Source organism: Equus asinus, chromosome 21, assembly GCF_041296235.1.
Source record: "Equus asinus isolate D_3611 breed Donkey chromosome 21, EquAss-T2T_v2, whole genome shotgun sequence".
NCBI classification, from domain to species: domain Eukaryota; kingdom Metazoa; phylum Chordata; class Mammalia; order Perissodactyla; family Equidae; genus Equus; species Equus asinus.
In genome coordinates, this window is record NC_091810.1 from 27,902,479 (window position 1) to 27,918,259 (window position 15,781).

Below are 15,781 nucleotides of genomic sequence, written 5' to 3' on the forward strand. Positions count from 1 at the left end.
AATCAAATGTATTTCCTCTTGACTGAGCATTGTGAATTCACAGCACTTGCCATAGTCCTTTACCATCTTGCTTAAAATGTAAAAGTTTCATGTACTCAAAATCATGGAATTCTGTATGCAAGGCTTTATATCGATACAAATCTTGGGTGATATTTTTGATTAACGTAAAATAATACAAGGATTCTCAAGCTAGGCACTGTAGCTTCCATTAAACACTTAATTTTTGATATCTAAATACTTGTGTTTTTGGAAAGCATTTCTAAATTAAACACTAATTAGCCTCTTTAAGTAATTTAAGATGGATTTCTGTTACTTGCAACCCAAAGAGAGCTAACTCTTAAGAACATCTTCTATCTAAAGGCACTGATGAAAAATTGCATATGACATATGAATGATGAAATTTGTTAGCTTCTAAAAGAAAACGTATTGAGAGTTTTATATCTGGAGATTGCAAGAAAGAGATCTTGCAAGGGATCTTGTAGGGAAAATATTCTGCTTTAGAAAACTGGAAAGTCAAGTGGTAATTCTGGCTTTCAGTATGGATGGATTTAGCACTCAAACGACATGCTCAAGAATCATCTAATAATGTCTCAAACTGAATATTTCTAAAACTAGTTCTTGATTGCCCCATCCACCCCATTTAAAACCTGTCCCTTCTATGTTATTTCCCATCTTAGTAAATTCAATCCCATTATTTCAGTTGCTCAGACCCAAAATCATGGAGTCACCCTCAACTGCTCTCTTTCTCTCATACCTGACAATGGATCCAGAATCTGACTTCTGTACAAATCTACCGCTTCTCATTGTATTCACTGCAGTCACCCTGGTACAAGCTGGTGCATCTCTCACATGGATCAAGGCAATGGCTCCTTACTGGTTGGCCCATTTTTACCCTCTCTTCCCTTAGACCAGAGTGATGCTGATGATGTCACTTCCCTGCTCAGGACTTTCCAGTCAGTTCCCATCCCACTCCAGATAAATGCCAAATCCTTAAAATGCCCAACAAGGCCTTGTACAAACCATCCTCCAAATCCTGCTCCAACTCATTTCCTACTATTTTCTGCCTCACTCATTCCACTTTCACTTCAGGGCCTCTACATTTGTCGTTTCCTCTGCCCGGAAAGCTCTTCCTCCAGATATCCACCTGGCATGCTCCCCCATCCCTTAGATCTTTGCTCAAATGTAATCTGAGGGCCACCTGACCACCATTTTAAAAGTGCAGTCCCTCATCTCCTGCCACTATCTCCTTCCCTGCTTTGCTCTTAGAGTCACCACACGTGCTGTAACGTGTACTTATTTATTGGATTGTTGTCTTTCCAGCCTACCTTTACTAGAGTGCAAACTCCTTTAGGGCAGAGATTTTTCCTGTCATGATCATTACTCTATCCCTAGAGCTCTAGCTCCAGTGTCTAAGTAATCATGCTTGGTGCCCTATAAGTATTTGTTGAACAAACAAGACTCTCTCCATCTCTTAACTCTGTTCCATGGTGGCATCGGTCTCACCAGGTTCCCTCTTCAGGGTAGAAATATTGTCATTTGCACCTCAAGTCCTATTTCTGTCAATTAAACATGCTGGGGAAAGTGGGCAGCTCCTTCTTGATTATTCCACTCAGTGCTAAGTAGCATGCTTCTTGGCTCATCCGGAACCAATTTTTGTGGCCGTTGGTGGAAAACCTTGATTGGCCTGACCTGAATCACATGCCTGGACCCTCCCCTGGAACAAGGGGATCCTATTTCTCATGCCTTCCCTGATGATTATACATGCGTGTCCACTTGAGAAAATAATAATATTAAACAGTACAATCAGTTTTGCACTTGAGTTTTTGCTTTTCCAAATGGGATGCTTATCCATGTAAGTTAAGCTGAAATCAATTGCCTGATTTTAAGGAAACCGCTTAAGTGTGTCCTCAGAAAATGAAAAGGAAATGTGAATAAGACAAAGAATATGAGTCAGAACATTTTAGAGGTTTTTGATGAAATGAATATTCCTGCCTCAGACACGTAATTTGGAAGTTCTAGAGTTTTCATGTGTAAAATTTAATTATATAATCATCCGCTCTAAGTTATGACTCAGAATACATATCAGTGCAAGGTTTCAAAAATTCTAGATGTGATTTGCCATCTTAATTTTTTGCCGTTTCTCTGGGCCTCCTCTACTGATATGTACCTAATATGTTTTCTTAAAAATTAACTTACTATTTTTACTTAAATAAACTTAAAGAAAATAGAAACGAACCTTCTATCTGAGTATGGAAAATGGGTACCATTGCCATAAATACATGTTAACCAAGTAATAAGTTAAACAGTAGCAATGGCAATAATAATAAATATAATGAAAAAATAAGCCACCCTCTATTTTAAATACTAACAACATACTCTTGCCTGTTCAGACATCTGAACCTGCTCCCTCTTTGGTTGTGATTTTAGCCTTAAGGGGTATAAAGACCTCCTAGCCATCAAATCCAGCTCTCTCTTCAAACTAATGGAAAGACTAAAAGGGCATTTCTGTCTAGGTGACTGAATGTTGTTTGTTGACTCTTATCTGTATCATATCCCACACATGTATGTGATCTACTCATGTTTGTGTGTGATATACCACAAATCCCACATACAGCAGTGGAATACACTGCTTATTAATGTGCATTCCTCACATTCAGGAGTTTTTTTCCCCGTTCTATGGGCTTCAACAAAGTGATTCCTGATTTGTAAGCTCTGAAGCCAGATAACAATACAATATTGAACTTGGCCAGAAATCAATCAGGAAGTTTCAGCTAATATAGAATCAAGTAATTCCTCCGGCGAAATGTATAAATCTTATGAACTTCACTTTGTAGAAGCTTCGGCACTTTTTTGAAAATCTGTCCCACTTGCCTATGAATTCTCTAGAAAATTGTAAATGTGCTGCTTATAATTTGCAAATTCTAATATTTGTACTATCCAAAGAAAGAGAGATTTTGGTCAAGGAAATTCCCAGTCGTTTAAAAGAAAGAAAGACCTTCTTTCCTGACATTATAGATCAGACCCAAGGAAAGTCTTTTCTAAGTTTAAGTGAGTTAAGAACCAGATGTTTTTGTCCTGTTTTTAAAAATTGAGTCAGTATACTATGATAAGACATTAGTGTATTTATAATGATTTCAATGATTCCAAGACAAATATATCTCATTATTTGGGAGAAAGTGGCCTTTGGTGACTTGATTTCTGCACAATGTCACATTTTTAAGCAGTTTACTGGCAACTGCTGATGTTCCACTCAGGTGAAGGCCATGTGCAAGCATACATTAAAGTTTCTGGGGACAAGAGCCGCTTATTGTGCAAGTCATCTCGTTACCGTCAGGTAGTCAAGAAAATGTTAAGGAATCTACTGAGTTTCGCATAATTAGTCACAGCAAGCATATGATCTTAAAATTCCATATTTTGAAAGTAAATGCCAGCTTCACTATTCCCACTGTGGAAATAGCACCATTGAAAATTCCAGACAGTAATTTCTTTAACAACCTCTACTTTTTATTATATAAAGGAAAACATATTCATTGTTCAAATTTTGGAAACAAGAAAATATAGAGAAGAAAGGAAAATCACCCTTAATCCTGTCACTCAGAGATACCGTCATTAATATTGTTGGTCTTTCTTTCCAGACTCATGTTCTGTGGAATGATCTCTTAGACTATGGAGGTTATGCCATATATTTAGTTACCTAATATCAAAACTATTTCCCCACGTCATTAATAATTTTTCATAAATATGTTAGTGTATGTATAATATTCCATTGTCATAATGTACCATGATTTATTTAGCCATTTTCCTCTTGGCAGAAATATCTTATATTCCCAGCTTCATCCAGTCAACAACCTTATAGTAATCACCTGTTTGTGAGCAAGTGCCTGCAAACACAGTAAAATTTCTAAAGCTGATATTGAAGAGTCTGATAATCATATACACAAAGGATATCATAACAGGTGCTTAAAGAATAATAATAAAAGCTTTCGCCATATAGACAGAATGTTTCTAGAGGATCTAAGTATAAATCACAGGTACCTGAGAGATCCCTAAAGATCCATAAATTGCCCTTTCATCTGCCTTCGCTGCCTGCACCCTTCCTTCTTCATATTCCTTCCTTCAGTATCTACAACCTCAAGCCTTTAGAGAAATGACAAGATAATTTACTCCATCAAGATGGATTACTTATCTAAATATGTCAATAAAATATCCTCCAAATATACAAAAACTACCCCAAACTACTCTTTATTTAAAAAGAGGAATGATAGGGGCCAGCCCGGTGGCGCAGCGGTGAAGTTCGCATGTTCCACTTCGGCCCTGGGTTCGCTGATTCAGATCCCGGGTGCAGACATGGCACCGCTTGGCAACTATGTTGTGGAAGGCGTCCCACATATAAAGGAGAGGAAGATGGGCATGGATGTTAGTTCAGGGCCAGTCTTCCTCAACAAAAAGAGGAATGATAAAAGTCAAATGCCTTCAGTGACCAAGCAGGTTTACATAAGCAGGGATGGGGGGATGGGTGCAGCAACCCCTTCTTAGCTCTCTCTGTCCGTCTGTTTAACAACAATGTTTCCGATCTTCTGGTTTGTACAAAAAACCAGAAATAAAGAACTTAAATGAAAGCTCCCAAGTTTTAAATGTTGGCAACGAAGCAAAATTAAAATACAGTGTTTGGGTTTAGACAAAAAACGTGTACAAGCTGAATTTGGCTGATGCTTTCAGGTTGCAACCTCTGATTTGAAGCTTGACGGTAATAACAGTTTCACTGTCCTGTGTTTTTTAATCTAACAACAGCTCTGCCAGCTGTTCTCCTTCTTTTACAGTTGAGATATTATGGTTTCTGTTAGGTTAAGAGAGTGAATTCAGGACATGTGACTCGTAGATGGCCACATCGCTTCCAGGCCTTTGTCTTAAGTATATGAGGTAGATCTTATCTGTGGTGTTGCAAGATTACTCTCTGTTGGCATACACAGGGAGGTAGCCTTTTCTAGAGATTGTGGAGGGAGGGGGTTAAAACTTGAGGTTTGACCCTAGTATGGTGGAAAAGAAAGACATTTCTGGCTTAATACAGGTAACTAAATGTCAGGGAGGATGGAAACCAAACGTGGGGATGAAGATTCACTGAAAAGAAGATTGGAGCATACAATAAGCAGACTTGTCTTTATTCGTAGCTTGCCCAGTGTTGTGCAGTCACCAGTCCTTCACTGATCCTTGCATGATTTTAGCCACATATTCCGACACCTGTATTATTATTTTCCTAATAGACTTACTTTAATAAATATATTTCTTTTAAAGGCAACTTTATATCATTGCTATAGAGAATCACTAATACTCTTCATAACAAGATAGTAGCCATAATTTTTTTCTATGAAAATGAAATCAAAGCAATTATTTAAACAGGAAAAGTGTGAAAGTTAAAAAATACGGTGAAAAGCAAAGGTAAACAAACCTAATTGATTTGCCAGAAATGCATACCTGAAAATAGGTCTTGCAATGAGCTAATCAGAGTGTTTATGATTGTTATTAATAGAGTGATATTCTGTTCTTGATCACGTAGTTTAAGATGAGTAATATGTAGTACATATCTCCTTAGGTCAGAGTTAGTTTGATTTATGACTGTGTATTTTGGGGTGCTTACCAGACATCTGTGTGCAACTGAAAACATCCAAGTTATTCATGTTTGCATGATGGCCTTTGGTCTATCTCATTATTCAGACCCTAGTTTTAATGATTTATGTGTTTTGTGTAAAGTGGATTACCACAGATGTATCAATATTGGCCTCATCCAAAAGAAGTCTATCTATGAGTCAAGAATTGGATGTGATGGTTATTTTCCTAACATGAAAATATGTACATATTTACAATTAAAAATGTCATCCACCTAAAGTCATCTCTAGTGGTACAAGGATTGATCTTTGGGAACTACTAATATGGCCTATGGTTAGAAGTCAGAGAACACGTTTATCTTTGTGTTCACTGTACTCAGGAGGATCCCTAACACGTAAGAAATTCTTATTAAATATGTAGTGACTGAAAGGAATTCCAGATAGAGGCATTGTTCCCCAACATCTATGTCATTTGCCAAGTCTGTCAAGCCAGAATTAGCCTTGCTGCTTATTATCACAACCCATATGATCTCAATCATCATGACCTGTTGATCCTTACACAAATTTCTAATTTGTTCCATCCCTCCAACTCCACTGCCATCACCTTCATATGGTTCTTTATAATCTTTAACACAAAGTGCTACAGTACACTACCTACAGATCACCCACCAAGATTCTCCTCCTTCTCCCTCTGCTCCCACAAAGGTCTATGAAAACATGGACCTGATGGCATCACTGATCTGATCCCATCACTTTCCTCCTTTTACTTCTTCAATGCCTTCCCGAGCCTGCAGAAAAATTCCTTTTCAAGACCCTTTAGCATCTGGCTCCTACCTGCCTCTCCAACTGCATCTGCTCTGATCCCTTCCCCTCACTCCTACCTTGTAACCCCTCAGAACTTCTGAGCTCCCCATTGCACCATGCTATTTGCTGCCTTTGTGCCTTGGCATGTTTTTACCCCTCTGCCTGGGATACCACCCCCTTTGCATGCCTCTACATGTGTGAAACTCATATTCATCTTTCAAAGTCCACTCTAGATGCTGTCACCTCCTTATTCATTTTTCCTGTAACCCTTAACACACAGATATTTATTGAATAATGCATTTAAGTATTTAATATGCCAATTGTTTTGCTGGTTTTCTTATTCTTCCCTTGTGTTATGTTCCTTATCATCTTGACCTCAATGTGGTCAGCCATATTCCCTCTCAGCTCTCAAGGCTGATGGTCAGCGTCACATGTCCCAGTTTTGTCTTTTTGAAATTTACAGCATTTATTGGGATGTGTCTTGGAAAACTTTCAACCGTGTAGCTAGAAAGTTCATTCTGAATTCTGATATGCCACGTTTGAGAAATGTGACCAGCCACGTGTTGCTCTACTGCCATGATGGTGAATCGTTTCACTAATACTTGTTCTCAGTCTCTATCCTATTCAGAATCTTCCTCTGTCATTGCATGAATCATTCCTTAAGGCCACTTAGAGGGTAGATCAAACTTGTTTTTGGTAACACTACAAAAGTGTTTCCTTAATCCTTGAGTTTGTGCTTCTTGCATTAAGACAGCTATCAGTTAGATACAAAATCTAATTTGATGTCTACCTTTGGCAAGGCATTGGGCTGGTGAATAAAAACTAGTATATGGGCTTATCTGTGTCAGAGACCATACTGGACGTTGTCTCTGCTCACAAGGAACATATGGGTCAGCAGGAAATCTGGATATTAATAAAAATAACAGCACAATTAAATATAAAATGTACCTTTGATGAGATTATAAAGAAAGAGGAACTAGTATACGAAAGGAGGCCCTACTTTAGTCTGAGAAATCAGAAAAGCATTTCTAAGAAAGTGAAAGTTGAGTATATTTTTGAGACATACATGTTTAGTATTCATTTTGTATCATTTACAAATCTATTGTCAATCTTTCAGGAGTTAAATAAGGTCACAGGTAGTTAGTAAAATGTAATATGGGAAGCATAGACTTTGGAATTAACCAGCGCTGGTTTGAATCCACATAATACCTCTTAGCAGTTGCGCCTCTTAGCAAGTTCTTTGCTTTTAATTTTTAATTGTGGTAAAAATATGTATAACACAAAATTTCCATCTTACGCGTTCTTAAACGTACAGTTTAATAGTGTTAAGATTGGTTATTGTGCATGTGATCTCCAGAACTCTCTTCATCTTACACAACTGAAATTCTTACCCATTAAACAACACCTCCCCATTTTCCTCTCCTCCAGCCTCTGGCAACTACCATTCTGCATTCTCTTTATGAATTTGAATACTCTAGCTACCTCATCTAAGTAGAACCTTATAGAACTTGTCTTTTTGTGACTAGCTTATTTCTCTTCGCATTATGTCCTCAAGGTTCATCCATGTTGTACTGTGTGTCAGAATTTCCTTTGTATTTAAGACTGACTTATAATCCATTTTATGTATATAACACATTTTGATTATCCATTCTTCTGTTGATGGACAATTTGAGTGCTTCCACCTTTTGACTGGTGTGAATAATGCTGCTATGAACATGAGTGTACAATCTTTTTTTTTCAACTTTCTGAGTCCAGATTACCCCTATATTGAAATGAACATTATTGTAATGCAACATAATGAAGATTAAGTAAATTATATTATATGAAAGCCTATTCTACCATGCCTAACATATGATAGATGTTTAAGTAGCATTATTACTAACAATAATAGGATTTTGAACATGGGAGGAAAGTTTATCTGGTCTAGAATTTCTCAGATGATGCTATTCTTACTGGTGGCGGTAAGAGAGATGACGTTAGGGTGGTTCACAAATATTTTTAAAAATTTAATAATGCTTCCTTTATTATACAGAGTACCCTAAGAATGTACCTAGCATATTAAGCTCATGATTGTGTGAATATTAGTGTTTGAGGCAAGGCTAAAATAGAGATGTTTATGCTTTTTAAAAACTGATGCAGTTTTTCTTAAAGAGCAAAAATGATGAAAATGGGACATGACTATCTGTTGTTCAGGAAACACCAATGTGATTCAAAATAAGAGTAATCAGACCCAGAAAAAACCTTCCATGTTTCCTTTTCCTTTTTTTTTCTATTTGTCCATTTGAAAAGTATTCAATTCAGGCTGAACACATTCAACTCCTCTATGTTGGGACTTCTATGAGATAAACCCTAATGTTATACTTGCAGTCTTTTCTTCTGCAAGACTAGTGTTGGAATATATGATTCAACCGAAATTACTCAAATTTTCTATAGTCTCCAAATGCCCATCTTTTGGCAGGACAAACCATGCTGAAGTATGTTATCTGAGCTGCGTCAAATCGAACCTGTCCTTTTATAGTGCTGTCAAGCTACAGGAAATCATAGACTTTGGGAAGATGTTCTAATAATTGTGCATACATAGCATTTAGATTGAGCTACCAGAACACGGTCGTTAGTATTTCAACACTAAGCAAGTTTTGTTATATGTTTTTTGTTATAAAAACATTGCAACTTGAATGCTCTGAGCTGACCTAAACTCATTGTTAATTCCAGATCACAAAATTTTAAAGGCAATATAGGAGAGTGTTAAAGAACAGACAATAAACAAAAGAATCTGCAGGGAATACAATCTTGTTTAGTGTCATTAGTCACATAAATGTATCTTCCCGTCTGTAAGTCCAGCCATCTTTCCCTCGTGGCATGAGTCAATGATGTTTAGAAATTTCTCAGCATAGCCAGTCTTTTATATCATTTTCCCATTACAAACTCAGTTAACCAAATCACATTCTGTGGCTACATCCACAAGTATAACATATTTCAACACTGGGCAATTCTGATGCTGTCGCCAAATGCATAATATTATGTTTGTTGTTTCGTACTTGACCGGAAACTGAGTGTTCAGTCTCCTGTCTGTTGCTATTGGCCAATGCTGCTCAACCCCCTCCCCCAGCATGAGTTCACTCTCTAGTGTTCACGAGAAGGAACAAATAAGTTTTTAAACCTCAGAGAGTTTCATTAATTATCTAATGGAATTCTCATTAATGTTTTAGTGGTTATCCTTATTTTTCTCAAAAATTGATTTAAACTTGGAAAATGAAGACTAAAATACAGACTCTGCTGCAGTTTTTCATGTGTGTAGCTATTACTTCATGGGAATAACTCTAAGTAATCCTTATTTTTGATTGCCTCCCATTTTGCCCATCTCATCCTACAAGGCTGGCTTAAAAATCATCCACACTTCATTTCCTGCGACTTTAATCTGCTCAATTGGCAATTTCTCTCAGCCTCTGAGATGTGTCACACTGCCTGCCTTTCCTGAGCCATCGACTAGCAACCATCTAGTGGTGGAGAGAGGCTCTTCCTTGTCTCCGCTTTCAACATGTTTTCCAGGAGAGCATGGCAACAAGTGAGAAATGCCCTAAAGTATATGATGAATATGATAAAGTGAATTATCTTACAATTTAATTAAAATGTCTTTTTCAAAGGAAATCAAGCTGTTTTCTCCGATTCTTCTTATGCACTATGCATTACCAAAGAGATTCTGCTCTGCTTCTGCCAGCCTCCTATGACTGTCACTTATCTGTTCTACGTACAATAGCACTCCATGCTCAGATCTGTTTTAATTTCTCATTTTGCATTTCCAGCTCCCAGTCAGCCGCCAGGAAATGTTGTTTGGAATGCTACAGACACGAAAGTGTTACTTAATTGGGAACAAGTTAAAGCAATGGAGAATGAATCAGAAGTAACAGGATATAAAGTAAGTTGTATCACTTGCAATGCTTTCTTTTTCTACCTCTGGCAATACTTTCCAAGGGAGGCTAGGTTTAAATGATTTGGCTAAATGTGGATGATATGGTTTCTCTAATCGAATTTTGACATGCAGACATGAAGCTTTTTATAAAAATGGTATTTTTCTAAAATGTCTGCTGTCTTTAATATAAATTAAAGTGAAACAATTCTGCTTATGTGGGAATTTTGGACAAAATATTTCTAAATTGTTTGCTATGTTAATTAGCTTGCTACTTCTGATCTCACTCGTATGCTGCTTTAAAAGCAATGTAAAGTATTGGCTATGATTGCTTGGTCTGGTATTCAAGATTAATACTGTAGGACCTTGCCCCATCTCTCTGGCCTTACAAATACCCATCCAGCTCAGCTCTTCCGTGGGTGAAGTTCACTCTTCTCCACCTCCTTGTTTTTGAGAACCTGATGATTCCACCATGTGCCTAGCCCTAGTTTAAGACCTGTGGATAGAGCTGTGAATGCAACTTATATTCTACTGAGCCTAGGACAGAGTAAATAAGGTAACAGAGTACTGTAAGTTCTATGAAAAAAACAAAAGCAGGCAATATAAAAAGTAAACAGATCTGTTCATGCATTTTAGGTTTTCTATAGGACTAGCAGTCAAAGTAATGTACAAGTGCTGAACACAAATAAAACTTCCGCTGAACTTTTGCTGCCCATTAAAGAGGACTACATTATTGAAGTTAAGGCCACAACAGATGGAGGGGATGGCACCAGTAGTGAACAGATCAGGATTCCAAGAATAACCAGTAAGTTGGTCGAAGTCCACACTTTTTTTATTTACCACGTCAGTGTTATGAGCCCCCAAGAGGGAGTCAGTCCATGCCCCACTGTCCTTTCTTTTTTTCCACCGTGTTTTTCATCTGAATGCTGAGGTTTTGGGATATGAGAGATGAGGGCAGGGGGAATTCTGTGCAAAATAAGGAAAGTGGTGCAAAATAAGGAAAAAGAGAAGAGCAGAAAGACAGAAAAGATGTCAAGAAATATTTAGCAAAACTTTATTAATTTGACTTTTTTTCCCCTTCTTCTGAGATATGTCTAAATTTGCCTTTGGATTGCCTATAAAAACAGAATTCCTCATGCATTTCTCAAGGGCAATGTTGAACCCACAAACTTGTTTATAAGAGTTTTAATATTCCAGTTGTTTGCTTCCTAGAAATTATAAATGAATCTTATCAATTCTTTGAAGAGTAGAAAAAGTTAACATTGTTAAAGTCAGAAACCACTTGGCCAAACCAAAACAGATCTTTAAAAAAAAATTAGTTTCTGATTTCAAAGGAGGTTCACATTAACTTTTCCTTTTAAAATCCAAATGAAACCTACTTTATTATAGAAATTGCACTTTTAGAGTAAAGGGAAACAGACTTGTATATGTATTTTGTCACTGACAATGGTCGCAGAAATTTTGTCTCTTCTTTTAAATCTCGGGTCTGGAGTTTTCAGGCCTCAGTTGAAGTACCGTGGAAGCCGTCTTGTCTTCATTTTCTATTCTCGAATTCTCAGTGACATAAAGAACTTTGTTCCCTGTTTCCTTTCTTGGAGCTTGGCCTAGTCTATAGTATTGGGCATTCAAGATTAAAACTTTTATCTTTAATCTTGGAAAACAGAATGACTGACATCATTAGCAAGTAAAGACAAAGGGAGATGTGGAAACAGGAATTTTATGTTTTCATGAAATCACAAAGACTGCAATACTTGGACTAAAACAAATAACTAAACTATACTAAGAAAATAGGTAATATTTATCTCAGAACTGAGTTCTGCAACATAAAAATCTGTAAAACTACAGACATTTTTAAAACTGTATGCACTTCAAAAGAGCAAAACCAGGAATTAGTTTAAGCTAATTATTATTATTGTTATTTGGGTTTTAAAATAACTAAGACATGCTCTCTTTTTCCTAGATTAGCACAAGGTATACAGTTAACATTACAGTATAGCCAAAGTGAAACTAAAAGGAGTAGGTTCTATGCTTTTGCAGGAACAGACACTATTTTAGCATTTTAGAGCTGCTGAGTCGAGTAGCCTTTTCATCTGACATCTGCTGTCTTGCTGAGCTTGCATAGACTGGGGCAGACAAGGCCATCTCTAGGAAAAAGGAAGTTTTATTGATTGCTTTTTTTTAGATGATGTTTTATATTATGCATAACAATTTATCTAGAAATGCATAAAATAGAAACAGATTTTCCAAACCCTTATCCAATGAAGCTTTCTTTAATTAAACCATTGAATTATCTCAAAATTGTCTGTAATAAAGTATAATTGTTTCAAAATGATTAAGTAGTTTTTCCAATTCCAATTAAAGTTAAATAATACTAGATGAACAAAGCCTAGAATTGTTTAAGAAAACTTAACATACATCAGTGTTTTTATAGATACTCTTGGCAACTCCTGTATGCTACATTGATAAATAAAATGAGGGCTGATAGTAACTTGTGGTCCTAGGTTGAGTTCATGCTATGATTTGGTTTTGGTAAGAGGCATTGCTTTTGCCCTGATTACTTATATGGGTACAATCCTTATTAATGAGCTCTTTATCACCTTTGACAGATATGGATGCAAGAGGTTCCACTTCAGCCATCTCGAATGTCCACTCTATGTCAAGTTATATACCTATAGTACTGTTCTTTATTGTAAATGCCCTGTGGTGATATTAACTCTTTTTTATTATTTACTGGAAAGTTAATTGGTTACAAAAAAAGTGCTTTCATGAAATGCGGTGGTTATGCATGTTTTTTTTCAACTCTGTATTTTTAACTTTCTACATAGGTAAAGTATGAGTTAATAAAGAAAAACAGTAAGTCCTTCTAGAGGAATCTGAAATGCCTTAATATTTACTTGATAAACCAAAGGAATTTACATATTACATACTTCAGACTTTGATATAGATGTTCTTAAGCTATGATTTTAAGCACTGCCTATGGATAAAGACTCACTGCTCCCTCTTGTACACACACACACACACACACACACACACACACACACACCCCCCTTTGTTTTTTTTAATGTAGAAAAACTCATTGAATCCAAATGCTGTTTTCCCATCATAACAGAATTGTTTGGAAGACTGAATCAGTATTATTTTGAAGTGTTTATTTGAGATGCTCAAGGGTGAAAGACACATTTTAAAAATTACCTTGTTTGAAAGAGGGTGCATGTGATTCAAAAAACATGTTGTTGGAAAATGCTGCACTAGAGGTTGGCAGAGTGCTGTTTGGTTCAGGTATACTACAAACGGTTGTGAGATTCTTTACAAATCACTTTGCTCTCTCTACTTCTCAATTACTCACCTATAAAATGTGGAGATAATAATACCCATCTTATCTGCCTCTGCCCCATGAAGTACTTCTTAAAAGATAAAGAAGGAAATGTGAATGTGCTTTGTTATCCCTAACGCGCTGGACCGGTGCGAAATGTTCATATGAATTTATTTAACCATATCAAAGTCATGAGGCCAGCCAGATTTTTAAAGCTTGCATTCCATTCTAGGTAATGCTTTCTTTTTCATTCACTTATATTATGAAATTGAAATGACCCCATCTTATCCGTTCTCAAACATTAAAAAGAAAAAATTAAAAAGCAATTGTATCCTTCACACATATGAACAAGCTTTTAGGTTTTATTAAAACATGGTGGAGGATATAAGGAATGACCTGAATCTCAACCCAAATGTTAAACAAAATTCACATGATCCTACATTTCCAATTTCTGAGTCCATTAAGGGACTCTCTCTTTTTTGGAAGCGGGAGCTGGTTTCTTGATGAAATTCGACTGTCTGAGTAAGTCTGGCAGGCTTTTTACTTCCTCAGATAAATTTGTAATAGAACCATGGCAGTGCTGCTGACTTTGATATGTATGACTCAGTCTTTCAATACGTGGTTTTCAAAGGGTTGTTGAAGACGCGACTTCTTAGCAATATGTAAAGAATATATGAAAATCAGCAGATTGAGTGTTAGACATTGCAAAATCAATTTTTTACCTCTTTCCTACCAATTTCACATTTTTCAGGAACTTTTTTTCTTTGCAAAGATATCAGAATTTGAGACCAACAGTGCAGATAATCAAAAAAAGAATAAAAATTAGCAAAATTCTTCTGTCACCATAAATTACTTTACACTTAGAGATACATTTAAGATAAAGTCATTATAAACAAAGGAGAAAATTATTTGTAACTTTCTCTGCAACGTCTGTATATACTGTATATATCTAGAAGAAAACTGCATAATGAGTAGATTTCATATGAACATTGTTATTTCCACTCAAAAAGTGGGGAAACACTTTCTCCAATACCTGTATTTTATGCTACATGTAATGGAGTTGTACATTTTTATTATTTAGTAATTCCTATAATATGTTCCTATACTTATCATTTTCAAGATGATTATTGTTTCATGGCATTTCTAGCAATATATCTCCATGAGATGTATACTTTGTTTCATATTGAAAAGTATAAGATTTATCTTTAAATTCCTGTGTGTGTATCCTATGGTTATCTGTATGTATTATTTTCTATTATTCTAATAAAATTTATAACAATCAAATGTCCATGCATGATTAATTGTGGTATGATCAAAAAGAACATTTTAAGATGGGAAATAGGAGGGCACCATAATAGTTATGCTGATGCTGTCATTTCTTATATTTTTCAGCCAACTTTTAGTCTTTCTATCTTTTAATGGGATATTTTAAAAATTATTTTTATACCCCACTGACTGAGTAAAATTGGCAGTTTGAGACAATGCCCTCTATATTATAGGTATTTCAGTTATGGGAAGAGAGGGAAGAAAGGAAAAGCTGAAAATTCACTTTATAGAATTGTGGTATCTAGTTTCTTCTGACTTTATTTGGTTGATGGTGGCTACTCCCACATTTTTGGCAAGTATTTTCTAAAGATTAATAGCAATTTATCAAGTCCTCCCTAGACTTTGTCCTTGTTAGAGACTTGCTTTTAAACAATCCTTATGGTATAATGTATTCTAAATATTTGAAAAAAATACTAGAAAAAGATTAGTTGTTAATTAGTAAATAGTTTTAAATATTATTTTTGAGGTAAGGAAAATTACAACTAAAATAATATCAATCATTTTCTTAGATGAAAATTCAAAGATATATTTAGAGGCAGGAGAATTAAGTGGGAAAAGTATGTGTGAGGGATGTGCCAGGGTGTGAGTGTGTGTGTGTTGGTGTGATTTTAAATGTAAGTACAGTTGTATCAGCATACCCTAATGAAGGGCAAAGACCTGGGGAATATGCAGAAACAGACTTTATGACCAAAATCAGTCCCAGTGCCCTCTCTCCTGAAGCCATGGCTACTTGACCTGGCAGAATCAGAGGTCAGCTTTGAGTCTCACTGCCTTGATCTGAACCACGCCTTCACCAATTAGTAGCCATGTGATCTTGCTCAAGTTCCA

General features: G+C 36.1%; 1 protein-coding gene across 5 annotated transcripts in view; it reads left to right on the forward strand.

Moving 5' to 3' along the window:
• Positions 1-14,908, forward strand: part of CNTN3 (contactin 3) — a 314,732-nt gene extending 299,824 nt beyond the window's left edge. For all 5 annotated transcript variants that reach the window (XM_014851951.3, XM_014851952.3, XM_044754830.2 and 2 more), the window contains 3 exons: positions 10,211-10,323; positions 10,951-11,119; positions 12,921-14,908. In XM_014851951.3, the coding sequence (XP_014707437.2) occupies positions 10,211-10,323; positions 10,951-11,119; positions 12,921-13,021 (383 nt within the window). In that variant the 3' untranslated portion in view covers positions 13,022-14,908. The remainder of the gene's footprint in view (positions 1-10,210; positions 10,324-10,950; positions 11,120-12,920) is intronic.
• The last annotated feature ends 873 nt before the right edge of the window (positions 14,909-15,781 follow it).